This window comes from Hyperolius riggenbachi, chromosome 1, assembly GCF_040937935.1.
Source record: "Hyperolius riggenbachi isolate aHypRig1 chromosome 1, aHypRig1.pri, whole genome shotgun sequence".
NCBI classification, from domain to species: domain Eukaryota; kingdom Metazoa; phylum Chordata; class Amphibia; order Anura; family Hyperoliidae; genus Hyperolius; species Hyperolius riggenbachi.
In genome coordinates, this window is record NC_090646.1 from 471601529 (window position 1) to 471624513 (window position 22985).

Sequence of the window (22985 nt, forward strand, 5' to 3'; positions counted from 1 at the left end):
TTCTTGGTGTACTTTTTCACTTTTTTTCCTCTTTCTGACAGACCTTACAGTTGCCGCATGTCTGGCTAGTTGTTGCTTATTAGCATTTGTTGCTGCCCCTTTCTTTCCAGCTACTGTGGACTGCTAGATCTGAAGGATCAGCTAAGGAAAGCTCCTGCTGCTTTGAAAGTGTTATTATTACCCTTAGCACATTTTTTTCTCAAATACACATGTTTTTCTAGTCTTTATATTGCCACTTTTCTGGACTTCTTTCTGACAGCCATATAAAACTTCCCTTTACAGTTCTCTCCTTAGAACAGGTTCCTGCTCTACTAATACCAGCCAGCCTCCAAGCTAACACCTCGCACTCTAGAACTTGAGTTTCAAGCTGAGGCAATTTTGGTTTGTCCATTGCAAAGGGAGCTCAATCATGCATAACTCCTTCTCCAGGGAGTGACAAATTGTACCACAAGCACACTTTTTAATGAATGGCTTGTGCTGTTATACAGGGGAGAGAGGTACATCCTACCACCATACGACAATGGCTGCGTAACACATACACAAACAAGGGTAACTATGTTCATCCTGCCAGGACCTAAGGGAAAAGCAGGTGCTGAGGCATGTGGTCACTATTATGCAAACAATCATTAACACTCTGCATTTAAAAAAAACATGCTCACATCAGGCTGAAACACTGACATCAACAAAAGCAAATGAGTCCTCAAAATGGAGACTCATTTCCAAAAAAAAGGCTGCTGTATCTCAGTTTGTTGTGCAGTTTAGTTCCTAGGCAAGATATGGAGGAACTGCAAGATTCTGTGACTTCTGAAAATCCAAAATGCTCCTTTTCTGGAAGAGCTTATAAAGTAGTCCTTTACTCCAGAGGAGAACTTCTCAGACTCCTAATCTCTTTTCGTTATTACTGGTACTGCGCTGTATCCCCTCTTCACCTGTACTCTTAACAATCTCAGTACTATTGTAAGTTTAGCGGGTTTTTCTCCTTTTTTGGCATTTCACAACCAGTTTTCTTGATGTAGAAGTGTGTGGAGCTGACAGCCCTACACATTTTTCAAATTCTACAATTTTTTGACTGGTTACCAATGTTTAATAGAAGCAGCCATGGAAGCCATTTTTAGACTCACATGAATTCCTTAGCCATTCTATACAGTCGACTTCAGCATGCAAGACTGCTTTGAGAAGTTGCCAGTTTTCTCTTTGTGGTGTTTGCTTTTCTATAGGCTTTATTTCTTCACTGTTTTGCTGCAAACTCTACAGTTTAGAAATGATTTTCCCTATCTTTAAACTACATGAAAACAGAGAATATGATTGTATGCATAAGACCACATGTTTTTTTTTGTTTTTTTTTTAACAGTTAAGTATGAAGACAAAAAATCTACTACTTATCGGAAAAGTTAAATTCTTTTTCAACTCACCTATGCATAAAGATTGGCAAAATTGCAGTTGTGATTTTACATTACTATTTTAAGGCAATTGTTATGTTATTCTAGTTCTACTGAATGAGAATTGCAATGCAATCGCCAGGAAAATGTGATGGGCAGAAATTGCAAACATACTGCAATTGCTTTAAGAGAGATGGAACAGCACCTTGGCAATCCTCTGTGGGTGTGCGGGAACCAACCCCTTGTACCAACACGGTGAAGATCTGTCTTGTTTGAAGATAATGGACCGAACCACATCCAAGCATAATGCTACTACGCAGCATTTTATGGATCTTCAATAAAGCTGATTTATACTTGGATGTGGTGCGGACCATTATCTTCACATACCGCAATTGCTGCAGTGTGAGTGATCCCATAGGATCACATATAGTTTAAGCTCTTGTGCAGAAGAGCTTTGCTGATTGCCAAAGATAAGAAAAGTGTGCATCGCGGCCATGAAAGCGGCTCTTGGGTGTGAATGAGACCCAACTCTGTTTGGTAGGCCTAGCATAAAGTACTGTCTTACACTTACTTCAATACCGCTTTATATGTAAGCTTAAAAATGTATATTTTTTTTGTTTGTGTATACAGCTATAACAATAAAAAAAACAGAAGTAAGGGAGCACATGTCCAAGAAGAGAAAGCAGCGTGCCACGATCTCACCCCAGTGCCTCCTGGGGAGCACGGCCCATCAAAACAAAAAAGACCGGCACCGTTGTCTGTAGTTATAGCTCTTTATTATCAATCAGTGGCAGCAGTGACAGACTGCTTTTTCGGTTAAAAAACTTTAAAGCGGTGCCGGTCTTTTTTTTTTTTTTTTTTTTTTTTGATACAGCTATAACAATAACTGCAGTAAGCTTTGCACGTTGGTATTAAAGCAGCATTATAGCTGCCCGGTAATATATATTTTTTTTAATTTGTTGTAATATCTTTTTATATGCAAAGTTATTAGTCTATATCAGGGGTGTCAAACTGGTCGTTCAAGGGCCGAGGTCCTCACACATTTTTTATACAGCTCGAATTAATTGATTGGTCTGAATCAGGAAAGGTGTGGTCCATCAGGAAGAACACATTCCTCTCTCTCTCAGTCCATCCTAAACACTGGCATGGATCTGGCCCTCTAGGCCTGGAGTTTGACACGTGGTCTATATGTATAGTGATATTGGGAACAAAATGCAATTTTTTATCTAATTGAATTAAAGAGTGTTTAGTTCTTTAATGCAAAAGCTTTTTCTCTCCTCATCCTCCAGGATGGCTGCATAACATGAGAGATAGCCTAGCTCCTCCCCCAAAGGAAACACCCCTGATACAAACTTTTGCATAAGAAGCCCCTGCCTACACACACACCTCAGTTTTGCTGTGTTTCCCTCCTTGGAAACATCCGGATACGAACGTTCGTGGACTCCTCTCTCCCTGGATGCCTGCATGTGAGCTAGCGTTGCTTGCGCTGGCGACAAGCGGAGGCGTACTGTCGGTCGCTTGCGCCTGCTCCTCCTTTTGGGATTGGAGGGGCGGGTCGGGATCCGTGGGAGCGGTGGTCTGCCGCTCGTTTAGGGAGGTGGTGGCAGAGGAGTGTCCTGCGTGTCAGGACGACACCCGGAAGTACAAAACAAGCTACTTCCGGGTCAGGTCATCGGGTCATGTGACTTCCGCTTTTTAAGTGGGAAGGCGGCGGCGTCTCAGCGCCATTTGAGTCCAGCCACAGGACTGTCCGGGGGAGCATGGAGCAGGCAGAAGGCTCCTCCGTGGAAGGCCGCAAAACCTCCAGTGACACAGCAGAGAAGGTAGGCTGTTTGTCGGCGGTGGTATCGCTGTCGGTAGACAGTGACACTGGTGTAATGTTAGCCTGAAGGGGCTGTGTGGGATTATTACTCCAGGTGTTACCTACTGACATGCGTCTATGTGTCCAGCCATGGCTTCCTAGTGGTTTCTAGTGGCTGGAAACACAAGGGGAAAAAATAATGGGATGCTGTAGCAAAGGGGCAGGCTGGAGACTAAAAGAAATGTTTTGTTTCTCTAGGCATTGCCGGTACAGCCAGCTACAAAGCATAGAGAAAAATCCAGGAGATGCTCTAAGTGTGATGCAAAACTTTCAGCCTCCTGGTCGAAATCAGTATGCCAAAATTGTATTGCAAAGGATAAGCCTGATCCATCGATTGTGATGCTAAGTTTCATGGAGTCAATGCAGAAAGAATTTACTTCAACTTTTCAGGCCTTGCGCTCAGTAATGACAAACCCAGTGCCACCGCAACTGCCCCCTGTGTCGGCCCATGTAGAGTTTCCTGTACCCGCTTCGAGTCAGGAGTCTCGATCGCAGAGAGGGGCAGGGGCTGCGGCCCAGGAGGTTCAGGGTTATGTTGTTTCTACTTCAGCGGAAGACTCGGTTGAGGAGATTGAATCTAGAGCAGATTCAGGATCAGATTCCATTGCAAAGGATATGAAATCAGCAAAGTACCTATTTAGTGCAGAGGAAACGTCAGAGCTTTTGAGAGCAGTCTATGATGCGGAGCAAATTCCTGACCAGGTCACGATCTCCTCTGCACAGGACGATATTTATATGGGATTACAGGGTAGTGAAGGTAAGACTTTCCCCATTCACCCAGCAATTAAGAAGATAGTTACAGACCAGTGGATTGATCCAGAAAAGAGGTTATACATACCAAAGTCATTTAAACGCAGATTTCCTTTTAAGGAGGAAGATATAGCCTTATGGGCAAAGTGTCCAAAGTTGGACGCGGCACTCTCACAGTATTCTAAGGATACGGATCTATCCTTTGAGGATTCGGGGGCACTGAGAGACCCCATGGACCGTAAGGCGGAGACTATGCTCAAAAGGGCCTGGGAGGCCATGGCATTTGCATTTAAACCAGCAATGGCTTCCATTTGCATTGCAAGAAATTTAATTAAATGGTTGTCGGGTCTAAGAGACCATTTAGTAGCAGGTACGCCACAGGCGGAGATCCTGGAGTCCTTCCCAGTCTTAGCCCGATCCGTCGCGTTCCTAGCGGATGCGGCAACGGAATTCTTAAGATCTACTGCCAGAGTTGCTGCCCTCATAAATACAGCCAGAAGAGCAGTATGGCTAAACACTTGGGAAGGAGATGTAAGCTCAAAACAAAAGCTGTGTGCCATGAGATTTGAGGGTGACCTTTTATTCGGCAAGGATCTGGACAGTATTTTGGAGAGGTCATCAGGGAAAGGTAAAAAATTCCCTAATAAGAGGGGCAAGCCACTTCCACGAAGGTCCTTTCGTGGGAAAAAGCCTTTCTTTAACAAAAATCAGAGACCACAACCCCAGAAGAAAAGATGGGTCTATACAGGTGAAAAAGGTAAATCCTCTTTCATGTTCAATAAGCCCCCTCCCTCTGGGGCAAGACAGGAAAAATGACGAGATACAGGTGGGGGGAAGGTTACTCCACTTCGTCAATCAGTGGGGTCTCATTACCCAGAACCTGTTAATATTAGATCTTCTAAAGACAGGTTACAAAATATTATTCGCCTCCCCCCCTCCAAAAAACGTTGTTCTTACAGGGACCCCAAGAGAGCCGGAAAGAGCCAGAGCTCTGAAAGAATCAGTTCTCACCTTATTGAAGCAGGATGTGATTTGCAGCGTGCCAGAAGAGCAGTTTTACCAGGGTTACTACTCCAGGGTATTTCTAATCAAAAAACCCTCGGGGAAATATCGCATGATTTTAAATTTAAAGAATCTAAACCCGTTCATTCAGGTGGAGAAGTTCAGAATGGAGAGTATATTTACCATTCAGGCCTTGATCCCCAAGGACGCGTTTATGGTAACTCTCGACTTAAGAGATGCTTACCTTCACGTGCCCATCAATCCAGCTTACCAAAGTTATTTAAGATTTGCAGTAGCTCTGGGAGACAAAATATACCATTTACAATATCGGGCACTCCCGTTTGGTATAGCAACTGCACCGAGAATTTTTACAAAGATCATAGCAGAGGTGATGGCACAGTTACACCGTCTGCAGATCCGAATCATTCCATACTTGGACGACCTGTTGATTCTGGCAGATTCAAAAGAAAAGTTATTGGCCGATTTGCACCTGACATGTCAGGTATTGTCAGACCTGGGTTGGCTATTAAACATAGAAAAATCAATGCTGAATCCCAGTCAGACAGTGCGGTATCTGGGGTTCAGGGTAGATTCGGTTCAGGAAATGACTTTTCTGCCAGCAGAGAAACAGGAAAAAATAAGACAGAGGGCATATTCTTTCAGAATAAAAAGCAGGGTATCGTTAAGAGACGCAACTTCCTTGTTGGGCCTTATGACCTCGACCATACCGGGAGTGGTATGGGCACAAGCACATACGAGAACATTACAGGAATGGTTCCTGCAACATTGGAAGCAGGGAAGAGTGCATCTCGACAAGAGGTTCACCCTATCGCAAGTAGTCAAGGACTCCCTATTGTGGTGGGAGGACCAGAGCAATCTCAATCAGGGCAGGATGTGGCATCCTCCTTCTACCATCCGAATATTCACAGATGCCAGTCTGTGGGGATGGGGAGCGCACTCAGATCTATGGCACGCTCAGGGAGTCTGGAGTCAGGGCATGTGCAGGGAATCTTCGAATTTCAGGGAGCTCATGGCGGTAAAGCTGGCCTTGGCCCAATTAGCCCCCCACATAAAAGAGACACACGTTGTAATTCTCTCGGACAACATTGTGACAGTCTCTTACATTCGGAAACAAGGGGGAACCAGGGTAAAGAGGCTCAGAGACTTGGCCTTGGAGATTGCAGCTTGGGCAGAGCACAATCTAAAATCTCTAACTTCAGTTCATATAAAGGGCTCTCTAAATTTTTTGGCAGACCAATTAAGCCGACCCAAGTTGCTGGAAACAGAATGGGCATTAAACTCGGAGGTGTTCCACCAGATAGTACAAATGTGGGGGAGCCCGAGTGTGGACCTCTTTGCGTCCCCCAACAATGCAAAGACAGAGTTTTTCTTTTCCCTAGATCCAGCGTGTCCCATGGAAAGGCTGGATGCTCTAGCATTGCCATGGCCCAGGACTCTCCTTTATGCCTTCCCCCCGTTTTCACTGATTTCTCGTTCAATCTGGAAGATAAAGAAAGAGAAGGCCAGAGTTATATTCGTAGCGCCCTTTTGGCCACGAAGGATATGGTTCCCAGATTTGTGTATCCTGGCAGCACAGGGTCCTTGGTTTCTACCTCACAGGAAGGATTTGTTAATACAACAGGGAAGATTCCATCAGAGTCCAGAGAAGTTTTCCCTGGCAGCCTGGCTCTTGAATGGAGGGCGTTAAAGAAAAGGGGTTTTTCGAACAGAGTGATATCCACGATGGTTTCATGTAGAAAGATTACTACGAGAAAGATTTACTGTAAATTTTGGAAAGTTTATTGTTCCTGGAAAATGAGAAAAAATTTAGTAGGGAACGATATTGCTACGATTTTGGAATTCTTACAGGATGGAGTGGATTTAGGTCTATCACCTAGTACATTAAGGGTTCAGGTTTCGGCCCTTTCCTTATTTTTGAATATTAAGATTGCCAGAGATTCGGCTATCATTGATTTCTTAAAGGCGGTATCTAGGGCTAGACCGATACCGACAAAATTTGTTCCCCCATGGGACCTAAATTTGGTCTTAAGGGCTTTAGCAAGAGATCCTTATGAACCCCTGAGTAAGGCTTCTCTAAAGGCTCTGACGTTAAAAACTACTTTTTTAGTCTCTGTCACATCAGCTAGGAGGGTTGGTGACATTCAAAATTTATCAATAAAGGATCCGTATATGCAGATATTTCCAGATAGGATCATATTCAGGACAGATCCAGCATACTTACCTAAAGTTAGTTCACGCTATCATAGGTCTCAAGAGATTATTATACCTTCCTTTTGTGATCCACCAAAGAATGATAGAGAAACAGAATGGCACAGTTTAGACGTCAGGAGAGCGGTAATACAATATCTTGACAGGACAAGATCTTTTAGGAGATCAAATCATTTATTTGTTTCCTTTTCAAACACAAAGAAGGGTTTAGCGGTGTCGAAGGACACGATTGCCAGATGGCTCAGAGAGGTAATAGCTTCAGCCTATGTGCAGGAAGGACAGAGTGTGCCTAAGGGCATCAAGGCTCATTCGGTTAGATCACTTTCGACCTCGTGGGCTGAAAGGTCTGGTGCATCACTAGAGCAAATTTGTAAAGCGGCAATATGGAAGGACCAACACACATTTGTCAAGCATTACAGAGTGGACCTACTATCCAGCCAGGATTTGTCATTTGGTAGAAAAGTTCTTCAGAACATCATCCCTCCCTAAGGTAATTTATTTCTCGCTGGTCTCTCATGTTATGCAGCCATCCTGGAGGATGAGGAGAGAACTCTGGGTAGAACTTACCGGTAGCGGTATTTCTACGAATCCTCCAGGATGGCTACCTTAGTTCCCACCCGATGATGGTCTATTGTGGCCGGATTCAGGGGAATTAAGGTAGCGGCTGTTCGGAAGGTGATACTCTGCAATAACTGAGGTGTGTGTGTAGGCAGGGGCTTCTTATGCAAAAGTTTGTATCAGGGGTGTTTCCTTTGGGGGAGGAGCTAGGCTATCTCTCATGTTATGCAGCCATCCTGGAGGATTCGTAGAAATACCGCTACCGGTAAGTTCTACCCAGAGTTACTTCTTGTTTTATGTAACTTTGCAGCACATGATGTGTTGAGATGCATTATCATTTTTGCTCTTAGGCTGCCAACATGCCGGACTCTGAGTTGTTTGAGCTCATTTCAGAAAATCGCTCTATGTCTAGACGGTTGGAGGATTATGGAGAGCAAAAATCCACCTCTATCAGCACTGCTAAACGTCTAGCTGAGTTTTTAGGTGACCAGATGGTGAAGGATGCTGGACTCAGTTGTCGTTATGTTATATCCCGCAAACCTGAGGGGTCTCCTGTTACTGAAAGGTGAGACATTTAATGCTTGTCTGTAACTGGTGGCTGGGCTGCTTCAGTAATGATTTTGGCATTCCTTACAATAGTCCTGATTTTGACAGTGCTCAAGTGCTTGGCTATGGTGACATGGTGGATGGCTGGATAATGTACTGGTTAAGGGCTCTGCCTCTGACACAGATGATCTGGGTTCCAATCTCGGCTCTTCCTTTTCAGTAAGCCTGGACCTATTCAGTATGAGACCTTGGGCAAGACTCTCTAACACTGCTACTGCCTACTAAGCGTGCCCTAGTGGCCTCCAATTCACCACGAGAAAAGTGCGATATAAATGTTCTGTGTCTGTGTGTCTTATCACTCACCTTGCAGAGTTCCTGCCCCCAGCTTGATTCCCCCAGACAGATTACTGTTTGAATGGAGTTTGAGTGTTGCATTGCATGAGTTTATTTTTTAAGGTTTTTAAATCTTTGGTTTTTAATGTTTAAGAATGGCAAGGTTTGATATTTTGTACAAGTTTATCGTTAATTATATGTACATTTGGGGCAATCTTCCAAATTCAATTAATGGCCTGGAAATGCTCATAAGATTTGCATAAATGAGGTGATCTCTGCTAATGTATGTGTTTGTTGTTTGCTTGGCTTTAAACCGGGCATCCTGGTTTCTCACACAAACCTCCCTCCCCAAAATTGTCTCTAGATTATGGTAGCGCATTGTGAGCTCCTCTTCAGAGATAATTATATGATTTGTCCTGTAAAATAACAGAAAAAGGGAACAAACGTGACCAAAACACTGATAATGGTGCTATAATATGCAATTTCTGCAAAATACTGGCCCTGTCCAAAAATGTAAGCAATAAAAATCACTTAAAGAGAATCTGTATTGTTAAAATCGCACAAAAGTAAACATACCAGTGCGTTAGGGGACATCTCCTATTACCCTCTGTCACAATTTCGCTGCTCCCCGCCGCATTAAAAGTGGTTAAAAACAGTTTTTAAAAGTTTGTTTATAAACAAACAAAATGGCCACCAAAACAGGAAGTAGGTTGATGTACAGTATGTCCACACATAGAAAATACATTCATACACAAGCAGGCTGTATACACCCTTCCTTTTGAATCTCAAGAGATAGTTTATTTCCCCCTGCAGTTATCTTCCACTGAAGTGTCAGGCTGTTTCTTCCTGCAGAGTGCAGACAGCTCTGCCTGTATGTAATTCCTCAGTATGTGAAAGCCCAGCCAGCTCAGCGGAGGATTTATCCAGCTTGTAAAAGATAAGAGAGAAGCTGCCCTAATCTAAATAATACACAGGCAGTGTGCAGAGAGGGGCCTGGAGGGGGGAGATGCATCACAGAACCACAACACTGAAGAACTTGGCAGCCTTCCAGACACAGGCTGACAAGTCTGACAAGAGAGAGATAAGTTGATTTATTACAAAGATGGTGATAGTAGAACGTGCTGCAGTAAGCCAGAACACATTAGAATAGCTTTTGGAACTTGTAGGATGATAAAAAAACAGGATGTAATTTTTGTTACGGAGTCTCTTTAACTGAAGTTAGTTAACCTGAAGTGAAAATAACCTTATGACATAATTAATTGTATGTGTTGTCCAGTTGCTTTACTCCTTCAGATTATGAAGCTTAATTTAATTTTGCCTGTCCATTATTATATGAAGATTAATGGGAAACTTCAAGAAAAGTGTTATAAGCTGTTAGTCTCCCCTCCTAAGCGTTTATTCATAATCTGAAAATGAAAGCATTATGTTGAGGTCAACCACGGTTTCACAGGATGTTAAAGGGATTTATATTGAATCATGCAATATGTTAGACATTCTTCCATTTATGCATACCTAATGCATCCACTCGTTACCATCTACCAACACAGAGAAGAGCGGTTACTATAGGAATGCTAGATATGCTGTCTACATCTGTCCTTTTCTATTCAGGTCCACTACATTCTTACACAGACATTTCACAGCTTAAAGTGAACCCGAGACGAAAATAAACTGATGAGATATACAATTAAATCTATTCTCCTACTACTAGAAATGACTTTTCTAGATACCTCATAGTTTTATGTATAAACATTTGCAAAGTAAATTTAAAGGAACACTATCAATACCCAAGTGTTCTAAAATGACAATTTACAAATGTCTAAGTAGCAGTGTAAACATTTTCCTACTTTGCAAGTTAAATATCAGAGGCAAAAGCTTTAATTTGAGTGTAGGATTTAGCTATATTGGGACAAATCAATTACAGAAGGGGTATCTGCTTCAATGCACAGCCAGAGTTGCATATCGGACTACAGAGTATTCTTCTCTGAAAGCAAAAAAAGTATGAAAAGCTGCGGTGTCACAGACGATTACAAATGTTTATAACAAGTTCCATTTTCTCTGCTCTCTTCAGACACTTCAGTTAGAGACACAAGACACAGCAGCTGCAGCTGTTGAGAGCTTTCTCTCACACACAGGGTTAACAGATGAAGTGTGAGGGGAATTCCCCCTCCCCTCATGGTTCATTCTGCTGTCAGGTTTGGCGTCAGTAAAGTGTGAAAGTATTTTGATAACCGTAAACAAAGAGGTTGCCAGTGAAATGTATACACCAGTACTTAGCAGCATTTTCCAAAAAAATCCTATCTCAATTGAAAAATGGTAATCGATAGTGTTCCTTTAAAGGGGAACTGAAGAGAGAGGTATATGGAGGCTGTCATGTTTATTTCCTTTTAAGCAATACCAGTTGCCTGGCAGCCCTGCTGATCCTCTGCCTCTAAAACTATTAGCCATAGCCCCTGAACAAGCATGCAGCAGATCAGGTGTTTCAGTGGTTCAGACTTATAAGTCTGATCTGACAAGACTAGCTGCATGCTTGTTTCTGGTTTTGATCAGATACTACTGCAGAGAAATAGACCAGCAGGGCTGCCAGGCAACTGGTATTGATTAAAAGGAAATAAACATGACAGCCTCCATATACCTCTCTCTTCAGTTCCCCTTTAATGTTTTAAGGTCTATGCTCAATTGCAGTGTCTGAGGCATCCTAGAGCGATAATATATGAACTATTAACCTTTTTATCTATATCTTCCAGTCAGAAGCCCAGCTATCTGCTTAGGAAAGTGTTTCATAGCTGTAATTTGTTATCAGTGAGGAAGGCTATAGCCCAACTTAGTCCGGACTGAAGAAAATCTGTCAGTTCCATAGCTAGATATTCATTCCTTCAGGCAGGGAAAAAAAAGAAAAGGAGCTCTGCATAGGCGCCGTGTGTTCCTGCCACTGTATACACACGTCTATCTCATCATGTCCCATGTCGTCTTGGGTACACTTTAAAGAACCTATCCTGCATTTCACACACTTACCTTAGCATCAGGCGTAAGAAATGTGCTTTTGTTTTACATCCTCTTGATTCTACCACTTATAACAGGGGAATAAGGGCTTATTTAATACGACTGTACAGCCTAAAGTATTATTACTGTAGTTTCAAAGACCTAGAGCAATTGTTTCCGCCCGGTCTTCTCAGTGACTCAAAGAGTACTGGTAAGATTGAAGAGGCAGTTCAGCAATTTCAATTGTCTGGTCTTATTTTAGTCCTTCGAGATGTAATCTTAATTAAAAAATCCAGGAAGATTGAATTGATTTGTTTAGACTGTGTGGTGTTCTATGCCAATTTACAGTCTCTGTAGAAATTATAAAGATTCCAGAATTCAAAACCACATCATCAGGAAAACCTCCAGTGTCTAGGTTATGCAAGTGTAAAAACATGTGGCATATGTGAAAGGAAACCAGAGCTGCTACTTACTAAACGTTTTATACATACATGGGTCTTCCTCCAGCCCTATCCACATGGATCGCTTCCATGCCGCTGTCTGCAGCTTCGGTGTCGGGTCCCGTCACTTCAGCCATTCGGGGCCAGTGTATGCAGGAGAAGTGCACCCTCTACTTATATCTCTAGTGGCTGCTGGAGAGATACGCAAAGAGTGTACTTCTCTTAAAGTAGTCATCAGGTTAAAATTTAAAAAAAAAAAAACTTTATTCACCTGGGGCTTTCTCCAGTCGTATATACTGTCCAGATAGGATTCTTGTATTCACCGTCTTACCAGGCATGCTTATCTGTTAGCCTGTTTAATATATCTACCTGTTCTTTGAATATATTTTTTGAGTGATGTTTGGCATCCTTATGTCAGTACCTCCCGAGTGTCTTTTGTTCATTTTTAAGTGTTTTTAATATTTTTTGTTACTGGTGTACCTATGAAAGTTTTTCATGTATTTAAGCTTTATCTGGCTATCTGCGGAAGGTTTATTATGGTCCTCATGCAAATGATCTTTTCTCTTTGGATACATCTGTGTAGTTCACGTTTGCTGGGGCACTTATTATGATGGTGTACTTTAGACTAGGCTTTTTTTGTTCACGTCGATTTGATCTATCAGGATGGAAAATCTAGGTTGATCTGCTGCTGGCAGAAGATTGATGGCCCATAGAGTTGCATTGGATCTAATGGTCCAATAATGCATTTAGATCGATTTCCAATAGATTCCATTCTGAAATCTATTGGAAATCTGTTCCTAGTGTGTGGCACACATCAGATTCCTGTCAGATTGGACTTGACAGGCATCGAATCTGCTGCAAATCTATAAGTGTATGGCCACCTTTACGTCAGACTGGCCCCGACTGACAGAAGTGACGCGACCCAGTACCGTAGCAGCAGACAGCGGAGGATGGCGGCATGGGAGCGATACGTGCGGATGGGGCTGGAAGAAGCCTCAGGTAGGTACACTTTAACAGTGTTCTCCCCAGAAATTTTTTTCAGCCGGGTGGTATGAAAAAGTAGCCGGGTGGGGAAGTAAGGGCCCTTTTCCACTAGGAAGCGCAATCGCGCTGCGATCACACAACCTACAATTTCCACTATATGTGATTGCGCTATATAGCTGCCGGGAATGGTTCACAAACGATCACAATCGCCCGACGATTGCCATTCTGAAAAAAATGAGTTTACCATTTATTTTTAACACTTTCAGACACAGAAAGAAAAAAAAAGGAACACAGCATAGTTATTTGTGTGTTTGGCATGGTACATACATATTTCAATCTCCTATATTATAACATGTCACCTCGGGTAGCTTTTAAGGTAAAGCTATAATGAAACTACCTCTTAAATTTACTTATCGATCAGAGGGTACACACTGGGTGTAAACACAGTGTGATGAGAGTTCTGTTTTAAAACAAATTTTCAAACAAAGTAGGTGAGGAGGGGAAATGCATTGCATGCCCCACAGGAACAGTGGCAGCTCCCAGCATCCCTGTACAAACACCAAATATTCCCACATAGGATGAGGTGATATGACACACTGACATTTTCTGTGACAAAAAAAAAATGTGACTGTGCTGCAAATTCCAACAATGCTAGGGACAAAAACCAATCACCCACAGCAGAACTATAAAATCCAACAGATTCTGTAACTGTCCTAAGAAAAGCAGCGACTGCATTTCAATAAAGTAGGAAGATAATTACAAGAGCTCAGAAATCTTCACAAACACTCAGAAGTATACTTTAAAAAAATGTCAGCAAATTCTCGATAACTGCAGAAATCGTCAGAGATGAGTACTGTAGTGCTACGCTGAAAGCTAATGCAGAAAGCAGCACTGCACTTTGTATAAAGCCGTTTACAAATTCACCAGAGGTTCCAACTCGGTAAAAAAAAAAAGAGATTCCAGTTCAACAGGAGCAAAGAGCCAAGTACACATGACAAGCAGTGTCTCTAATCCTGCATCCTCTTATCGAGCTACATTCCTCACCCACCGTCTGTTCCCACTTTCCTCTCCACTCTCAGTCTCAACTGCGTCTCTGCCTCCGGCTCACTTCAGGCATGCCTCAGAGCTCTTCGTCTTCCTCCCCCGTCAGTTTTAGACTCTGACAGTTTCCGGGGGCGGGCGTCTCCTCCGAGCAGCAGGCAGGCATCTCTGGTCTCAGGACGGATCTAATCTCTTTGCTGCTCGGACGCTCTTTGCAGCTTGGACGCTGGCTGATTATACCACATGGGTGGCCAAATTTTACCCGGGCGGCCGCGGATCTTACCCGGGCGGTGCGCCCTGCTAATATGCTCTGGGGAGAACACTGCTTTAATATTCGTGTTTTTTCCTGATTGTTGTAAGCAATACACATTGGGCCAGATCTCATACCTCCCAACTTTTGAATGGCTCAAAACGGGACACTTAAGCCACACCCCTTGGCCACACCCCCAACCCCTAGCTACGTCCACCCCACGGGAAATTTTTTTATTTTTTTTAAAAAAATATTGTTTTACTCCCAAAGGGGAGGCGCTGTGAGGGTGCCGGTGGGTGGGTAGGAGGTTGAGGGTGGCCGTGGGTGGGCAGAGAGAGGGGGAAAAAAGCCGATCGAGGCACCAGCCCGAAATGCGGCATGGATAGCCGCCGCCGCCATTAACCTTCTCCTTCCCTCCCTCCCTCCTAATATGCCCCCCAGTGTGTGTCCCCTTCCCCCCGCAGTGTAAAATGGGCAGCGAGCGGGCAGTAACTCTTACCATTGCCGTACCGGGATCCCATCTGGTCTTCTTGCTTCCTGTGACGTCACAGGAAGCGAGAAGACCAGATGGGATCCCGGTACGGCAATGGTAAGAGTTACTGCCCGCTCGCTGCCCATTTTACACTGCGGGGGGAAGGGGACACACACTGGGGGGCATATTAGGAGGGAGGGAGGGAAAGAGAAGGTTAATGGCGGCGGCTATCCATGCCGCATATCGGGCTAGTGCCTCGATCGGCTTTTTTCCCCCTCACTCCCCAGCGGGCGGGACCAGGGGGGGGCAGCGCGGGACAGCGGGACGGCCCCCCAAAATCGGGACCGTCCCGCCGAAACGGGGTGGTTGGGGGCCCTGAGATCTATCAAGAGTGTCTGAGACAAAACGCTGGTAGGCTTGTAGAACTCCGTGCAGACCTGTCTCAGGCACCTTAGGAAGCCACTAGATGGTGCTGTTTCCTTCCTAAACTGTTCTAAGAGAGGAGGAGCTAGAACAGTGTCTCAGACAAAGGAACACAACAGTGTATGACTTGTTTGTTTATCCATCTGGGACATGAGCATCCCAGGCTGTAATTACTCTCCTAAACTTTAGTTCTCAAATAATCCCCATGTCTGCTCTGTCTTTTACACACTTTTTTTTAACAGCAGTCAATTCTCCACACACTCATCTGCAATTCCCCTGACTTTTCTTAAACAAATAAACATCACCAGGGTGAAGGGGAGTTCACCTCAGTAACAAATGAGTGTGGGTAGATGGCAGTAAACCAAAAAGGAAGCTATGAGGTGTCAGCATAAACCTGCTCTGCGGGGTTAAGTGATATTAGCCACTTCTTATTCAGGGACAGTTCTGCGGCCATTATTAATCTAAGGAAAACTCTCAGAACTGCCTCAGTTTCCCTTCACTCAAGTAAGCATTGGGAAGCTTCTTCCAAACGTGCAGAACACTCCGCCCTGCTGGTAAGGACAGTTTAAAGAGAACACGAGGCGGGATTCTAACAATGAGATCCCCATACAGAGGCTGGGTCTGCTTATAGAGCCCAGTCTCTGTTGCTATTTAGATTCCCCCTAACTTCCCCCTGCGCTCAGCGAGACCCGATAATTCACAGCCGCGCTGCCGACACTGAGCGTGTCAGCAGCGGCTGTGTTTACCTTTGTAATGCCAGTCTCCGCTCTCCCCCGCCTCCTGCATCGCTCCGGTCCCCGCCCACGTCCCTTCCCTCCACGCTGATTGGAGGGAAGGGTCGCGGGCGGAGACTGGAGCTCTGCAGGAGGCGAAGGAGAACGGAGACTTGCGTTACAAAGTAAACACAGCCGCACAGTGCGGCTGTGAATTATGAGATCTCACTGAGCGCAGGGGGAAGTTGGGGGGAATCTAAATAGCAACAGAGGCTGGGCTCTATAAGCAGACCCAGCCTCTGTATGGGGATTTCATTGTTAGAACCTCGCCTCAGGTTCTCTTTAAGAAGAAAAAACTGTCGGTAATGCTTTGATAAATCTGGCCCATTGTTTCCCTCCCCCTCCTTTCCTTTCTCTTGGGATCCCTCCTTAGGTTCAGATCCATTTTCTACCTTGTGTTTAGGCATTCTCTGTCATAGACCACACTAATTGTATACGTTTATTTATTCAACCTGTACTTGAATTGTCTACCTCTGTGTAAAGGGGCCACTAAGTCTGTTGACCACACTACTGTTGGTCGCCCAATAAATTAGATTGTTTAATTGCTTGATAGAAATAAGATTAATGTATGGGTACCTTTTTAAAGAGTTCAGTTTAAATCAAGTGCTGGCTCTCTCCTTTACGAGTCAGATTAGCTTTTAAACCAGTAAGAAAGTTTCCCTGGTTGTCTCTCTGCTCCCCATTTCTTTCCCGTCTCCAAAGTCCACTTTAGTTTTTGCAGGGAGATGATACTCTAAGGCCAGAAACCCACTAGGAGCGATTTTCTGAGCGATTTGTGATCTGAAAACTCTTGCTAATGTAATGCTATGGGTGTGATCCCACTTGAGCGATTTGATTTTATAAAAATCTCCCATAGCATTGCATTAGCAAGAGTTTTTTTAAATCGCTAGCGATTAGAAATCGCTCCTAGTGGGTTTCTGGCCTAAAGCTGTCTTCCAGATTTATTGTAAAATGAATACCTTACAACAGAAAGTGTCTCTCTACCTCCTGGTGGCAGAACCTTGTTGTCCAATTATCTATGCAGATAATTTAAATCCCCACCACCCCCATCACCTATCCACACACACTACTGCTTTATTCATATCAATCTCTTCTTGATCATGAGGATAATGAGCAACTGCCCAGTAATGTTACACTGTGTGTGTTGATGCCCAGAAGCTGAGCTTTCAAGAAGTGTGTTCTCAGGTTCTGGAGTACTGCCCCATTTATGAATGCATGCTTCTAAGAAATGTGACATTGCGCTTGTTTGACTCTTGTGGCGACTATCCTGTTGATTTATTAAAGCGGGTGTAAACGTGCAAACATTCTTTTGAAGTATCTAACAGATGGTAAAAGCTTACTACACTTCACCTGGATCATTTATAAATGATAGGCTGCCCTGCATGTATTAAGAATGTTTTCTTTCTGTGCATACCACACATGACTGTGGTAGCAGAAACTGTTAATCTGCCTATAATTGTTGCAATGGTTGACCCAGGGGACTGCTGTTAGTTATTGCTGCCTAATCCTAATAGACACTTTTATGAATCTGTTACATAGTTATGGTCTCTACTGTTCTTAGTAAGTCAATTCCTTTGTGCGTTTATTCCTCCCTTTTCTAGAGCTATCCCACTTGCAATCTTCCAAGCAGAGATTGGAGTGAAGAGACATTACCTGCGCAAATGGCTGAAAAATCCATCCATGCAAGACTTGGATATTCGTTCGGTTGGTATTTTAAGTGCTGTTTTTTTTTTTTTTTTTGTTTGTTTTTTTCTTCCTCTCTGAAATCCCATTTATGAGGTTCTCAATTGTATGTTTTTTTCCCCCCATACTTCTAAATTTCCAGATCCTGGATTGGGATTACTATATTGAACGACTGGGCAGCGCCATTCAGAAGATCATTACCATTCCTGCCGCATTACAACAGGTGTGACAGATAAGTAGTGTCACGTCAGACTTGTTAAAAGAAATCATATTTGTAGTATTGTCTTGCACACACTACAAACCCCTTTGTCGTTAAGTGGAGTGCAACAGCTGGAAAAGAGAGAAGACCCCCTTTATGCAGTATTTAATAGAAGAGTTGGCACATCCAAAGTAAATCTTTATTGGCTCCATGTAAAAGCATTTGGTCATAGTTTCGGAGCCACGTAGAGCCCCTTTATCAAGGCAATGTTTGCTCTGAGGCAAAAATCTGTGTGCTGCTGTACAGAAATTTCTGCATAGGAAGTGGGAGTAAAGTATTGACAGTCGCAAACAGCGTTGTGTATTCATCTGGAATCAGCAGCCTGATCCCAGACGAATACACATCGCTGTGTGCGATTGTCTAGAGGAGCCAGACTCCCACTTCCTCTACAGGAATTTCTGCACCGCAGCGTGCAGATTTTTTCCTCTGAGCAAACATTGCCTTGATAGAGGGGCTCTGAAACGTTGGCCATATGCTTTTACATGGAACCAATAAAGATGAATTTTGAATGTACCAGCTCTGTCTTCTGTTATTAAAATAAATCAATGCAAAAAAATGTTGTTGCTGTCTTTGTTAAATAACCTAACACTTTCTTGATGATCCTCTTCAATACATAGATGAAAAATGTTCATTCTTAAAATCTGCCTTAAAATAAGCATACATTAAGAAAAAAAAAGTCCATCTGGCCTAATGTACATTACACCAACAAATACAGTATAATCTGCACTATTTGGTACAGCAGTTTGCCTGCTATTATTGATAGGAGTGCAACCAATTTATATTGCATAAGAATAAGCACACAGAAGTTTTTCTACTGGGAATTGGTGCTTAAAAATTCCCAAAAGTGTCATGAAAGGTAGAGTAGTGTGGCCTCCCTTTAATATCTGATCTTCTTCTTCTTTGCATTGTATCTTGGTATTTGAAGCAGTTATGTAAAAAAATAAAATGCCCACAAGAATCACTGCTAAAGCATTGCTCACTGACTCAATTCATTGTGTTGGGATAGGTAAAGAATCCTGTTCCCCGTGTTCGACACCCAGACTGGCTGCATAAGAAGTTGCTTGAGAAGAATGATGTCTACAAGCAGAAAAGAATTAACGAGTTGTTCGTCAGTGAAGGCAAGAAACAGGTGAGAATAGGTTCTGTGTATTAAAATTGTGTGTGCTTCTTCAGCTTTTGCTCAGTCAGTTTGGTGCGCAAGTTCTTAAATTGAACCTCCGGAGTAAAAATATACTCGGCAGATCTGAAAAAGCTTGGAGTGTCTTAAACAGTTTCACAGCATCAGAACTTTGTTTTTCTTACCAAAGCATCATTTTTAAATGCATTTTTAGCTAAGCTCCACCCATCAAAGAAAACTGCCCAGGCTTTTTTTCCCTGATGCTGTGCCAAGCATGATGGGATTTCCTATGTTGTTGTTCACGTTGCCTAGCAACTGGGAGGGGTGATCAGCACACAGGATAGTTGGAATTGTGTATCATGCTCCCTGTCACCTCCTTTCAACCAAAAAGATGGCTGCCCTCATGAAATCAAACATTTGCCTGTTCTTTTAAAACAGGGTGAGTAAGAGATTATATTACCCATCTATTTTAATTAACATTACTAATGTAACTTAATGACAGTATGTTTGTTTAGGCTGGAGTTCCTCTTTGTGTATTTATTTGTGGTCTACGGACCCTTACATGTATTCTCTATAGGTGCTTTAATTGATAAGCACATTAAAGCCATAAAATAAGGTTCAGGTTCTTTTTGTTGTTGTTTTTTTTGTAGTGCTATTAGTGTGGAATTTTCAGTTACCAAATGCACAGCTTTGTGATTTGCACATTATTATTATCTGGCTGGGTTTGCAAATGTTTCCCTGTGTAAAAGTCAGATGCAGCTTTGTTAGGGCTTGTTCACACTGCAGGCGTTTTCGTCTTTTTTCGCCCGCCTGCGGTTTTCAAAACGCCCCCCCGACCGTGTGGCCAATGAATGTCTATGAGAAGGTTCATATCAGCGTGGGTCATGCGCAGTGCGGCTAGGAAAGCGGTGTGTGTTCCATTTTCGGGGAGATTCCGCCTCAATGGAAGGTATAGGAAAATCGGCGCACACGTACAAAAAAAAGTGCATTAAGGCGATTGCGCTCGTGTTGTTAAGAATAAGTACATTGTATTTATTCTTTTCTGGGTCAAAGAGTTCACTTCCTGACTTGTGTCAAGGAGTGAATTACAAAATCGCTCAGAAAAAACGCTTAGACAACCGTTAAGCACAAAAACGAATCGCCCACCCAAGCCCCGGGAATTGGGGGAAAAAAGACTCCTAAAAAAAAAAACACGGACGAACACGCGAACCGAACGCAATGTGAACAAGGCCTCAGACTGAATAGCAGGTCGCTCTTTCCAAACTCTTCCCCCTGTCTTAACCACCGACAGGTGGTAGTCGGAAGGGGGGGGGCAACCAGTCTTTTTCTATTAGCATACGGCTGACCCTGCCCACATCCTCTGTTCTTCACAGGATGGATGGAATGTTTAGGTGATGCTGGAAAAAGGAGGAACACCGCTCACCACAGCGCCACATCGACCAGTAGCAGGACCATGGGCAGCCAGTGCATGTTTAGGTGATGGCTCTGCTGACAGCGCTATACTTTGTGCACAGATCTCTGGGTCATGTGACTTACTTTTTCAAAGAGAATTTCTTTGGAACAGCTGCATCAAGTATGAAAATTGTGTGAATAATGGCATAGTTCCCTATTCACCTTTTATGAACAATGAAAAATGTGGGAGGGGGAATTGGTGCTTTAAAGGAGTACCTAAGGTTAAAGAGCATCTGTATTGTTAAAATCGCACAAAAGTAAACATACCAGTGCGTTAGGGGACATCTCCTATTCCCCTCTGTCACAATTTCGCCGCTCCCCGCCTCATTAAAAGTAGTCAAAAACCGTTTTAAAAAGTTGGTTTATAAACAACCAAAATGGCCACCAAAACAGGAAGTAGGTTGATGTACAGTATCTCCACACATAGAAAATACATTCATACTCAAGCAGGCTGTATACAGCTTTCCTTTTGAATCTCAAGAGATAATTTGTGTGTTTCTTTCCCCCTGCAGCTCTCATCCACTGAAGAGTTACAGGCTGATTGTTTCTTCCTGCAGACAGCTCTGCCCGTTTCTGTAATTCCTCAGTATGTGACTCCTTTCACAACAGAGGATTTATCCAGCTTGTAAAAGATAAGAGAGCAGAGAAAAGCTGGCTAATGTAAATAACACAGACACATGGGAGTGTGCATAGAGGGGCCTTGAGGGGGGCGTGCATAGCAGATCAACACTGAAGAGTTGGCAGACTTCCAGACACAGGGCGACAAGTCCGACAGGGGAAACATAAGCTGATTTATTACAGAGACAGTGATAGTAGAAAGTGCTGCAGTAAGCCAGAGCACATTACAATAGGTTTAGGAATTTGTAGGATGGTAGAAAACAGGATGACATTTTTGTTACAGAGTCTCTTTAAAGAAGGCAGAGCCTACACGCTACATGCAGATTCTGGATGCAGAAAACTGACTCCAATGAATGCCTATGGGAAATCTGCATCAGAAAAATCACGTTTAGTGGAAACAAGCCCATAGGCTTTCATTGGAGTCAGTTGTTCTGCATCCAGAATATGCGTGTAGTGGAAACAGGCCCTAAGACAAAGCCTGTCTTGTTTACCTTGGGTACTCTTTATTCTAATGACATGTTCTAATGTTAGGTGGTGCTATTCTGCATGAAAATATTTTATTGTTTACGCATGCATTAATCAGATAGTGGACTTGAATTTAGAATCCCCTCTGGCATTATTTCATTGGCTAAAAGGAAGGTGAACTATGCTCTATAGAGGGCCATGTGGATGGATAGTCATTAATATTTAGTCATTTACTGGCAGTATTTGTTTTGCCCTCAAATCTGCTTTAGCAATGCAATCCTTAAGTGTTATGTATGGGTTGTGTGGTATTTAAGTAGAAATTGTAACAATAAACCTACTTCCACTCATAATTCTGATCCACGGAACCTACTGATAAGAGCAATCCTAATGTGCTCATTATTTCCACATTACTTTGCAATAACTTGGTCTCTGCTAATGTTTTCCTACACCACCCCTTTAGACTAGGAGAAAATGCATAAATTAACCCACAGAGTGCTGATTTATAATGATAGAATATAGAAATAGAGACTAGAGACCTGGAGGCGGGGCCCACTGAGGGAAATAACTGTACTACTGTGGCCCAGTCAGACCCTGGTGACAGAAGTGACAATTAGTTTGACACCCACATAACTGCTGAATTTGGTCCTCTTTGTTATATCCATGTAAAGTGGATCTATAGTGAAACTTTGATTTAGTAGAGGTTATCATGGTCATTTGGTCCTTAGTGACCTTCCTCTGTGACCTAGAATGAGTTTCCTAACCGGTGCTTTGATTAGTCTGTCTGAAGAAGTTCTTTTGGCGGGGGTGTTTTGGGGAGGTGCTTTTGACAGGAACTTGTTTTCTCAAACAATGGTTATAGTTTAAATGTTTTACATTTTAAAGTGGACCCAAATTAAAGAATACAAGATTTCAGAAATATAATCTATTTTCTAAATTACAGTATAATAAAAAATAGCAGCCTTTTTTCAGCTGCATGATGACAAATATAAAATATTTTACATTTATTGGAGGAACCCCTCCCTGCCTTTCATATTGCCGGGACAGAACCCAGCAAACTGGGGGCGTATAAGGTGTCCGGCAAAGGAGGAATTGCTAATGGCTGCCACCTGTATAACCCTAGTTATGGAAAAAGAGAGGTGAAAAGCATGCACTGAAATGCTCATAGGCTTGAAGGAGTGTTTATCTTTGTATGTGTCAGAGTGGTGTAACTAAATATTTTGAAATACAAATTTTTGGTTTGGGTCCGCTTTAATTATTTAGGATTGACACAGAAGTGATTTCTCTTTAGTGTATTTGTCCCCTTGCATGTTAAAGGACATCCCAGGTGAAAATAAACTGATGAGAAAAACAGTTACATCTGTCCTACTTCTC

The 22985-nt window shown here is 43.0% G+C and overlaps 1 protein-coding gene across 1 annotated transcript in view; it reads left to right on the plus strand.

Moving 5' to 3' along the window:
- Positions 1-22985, plus strand: part of POLE (DNA polymerase epsilon, catalytic subunit) — a 118785-nt gene that overhangs the window by 61556 nt on the left and 34244 nt on the right. Inside the window, exons 26-29 of the mRNA XM_068240609.1 lie at positions 8130-8344; positions 17622-17724; positions 17846-17926; positions 18969-19091. Of these exons, the coding sequence (XP_068096710.1) occupies positions 8130-8344; positions 17622-17724; positions 17846-17926; positions 18969-19091 (522 nt within the window). The remainder of the gene's footprint in view (positions 1-8129; positions 8345-17621; positions 17725-17845; positions 17927-18968; positions 19092-22985) is intronic.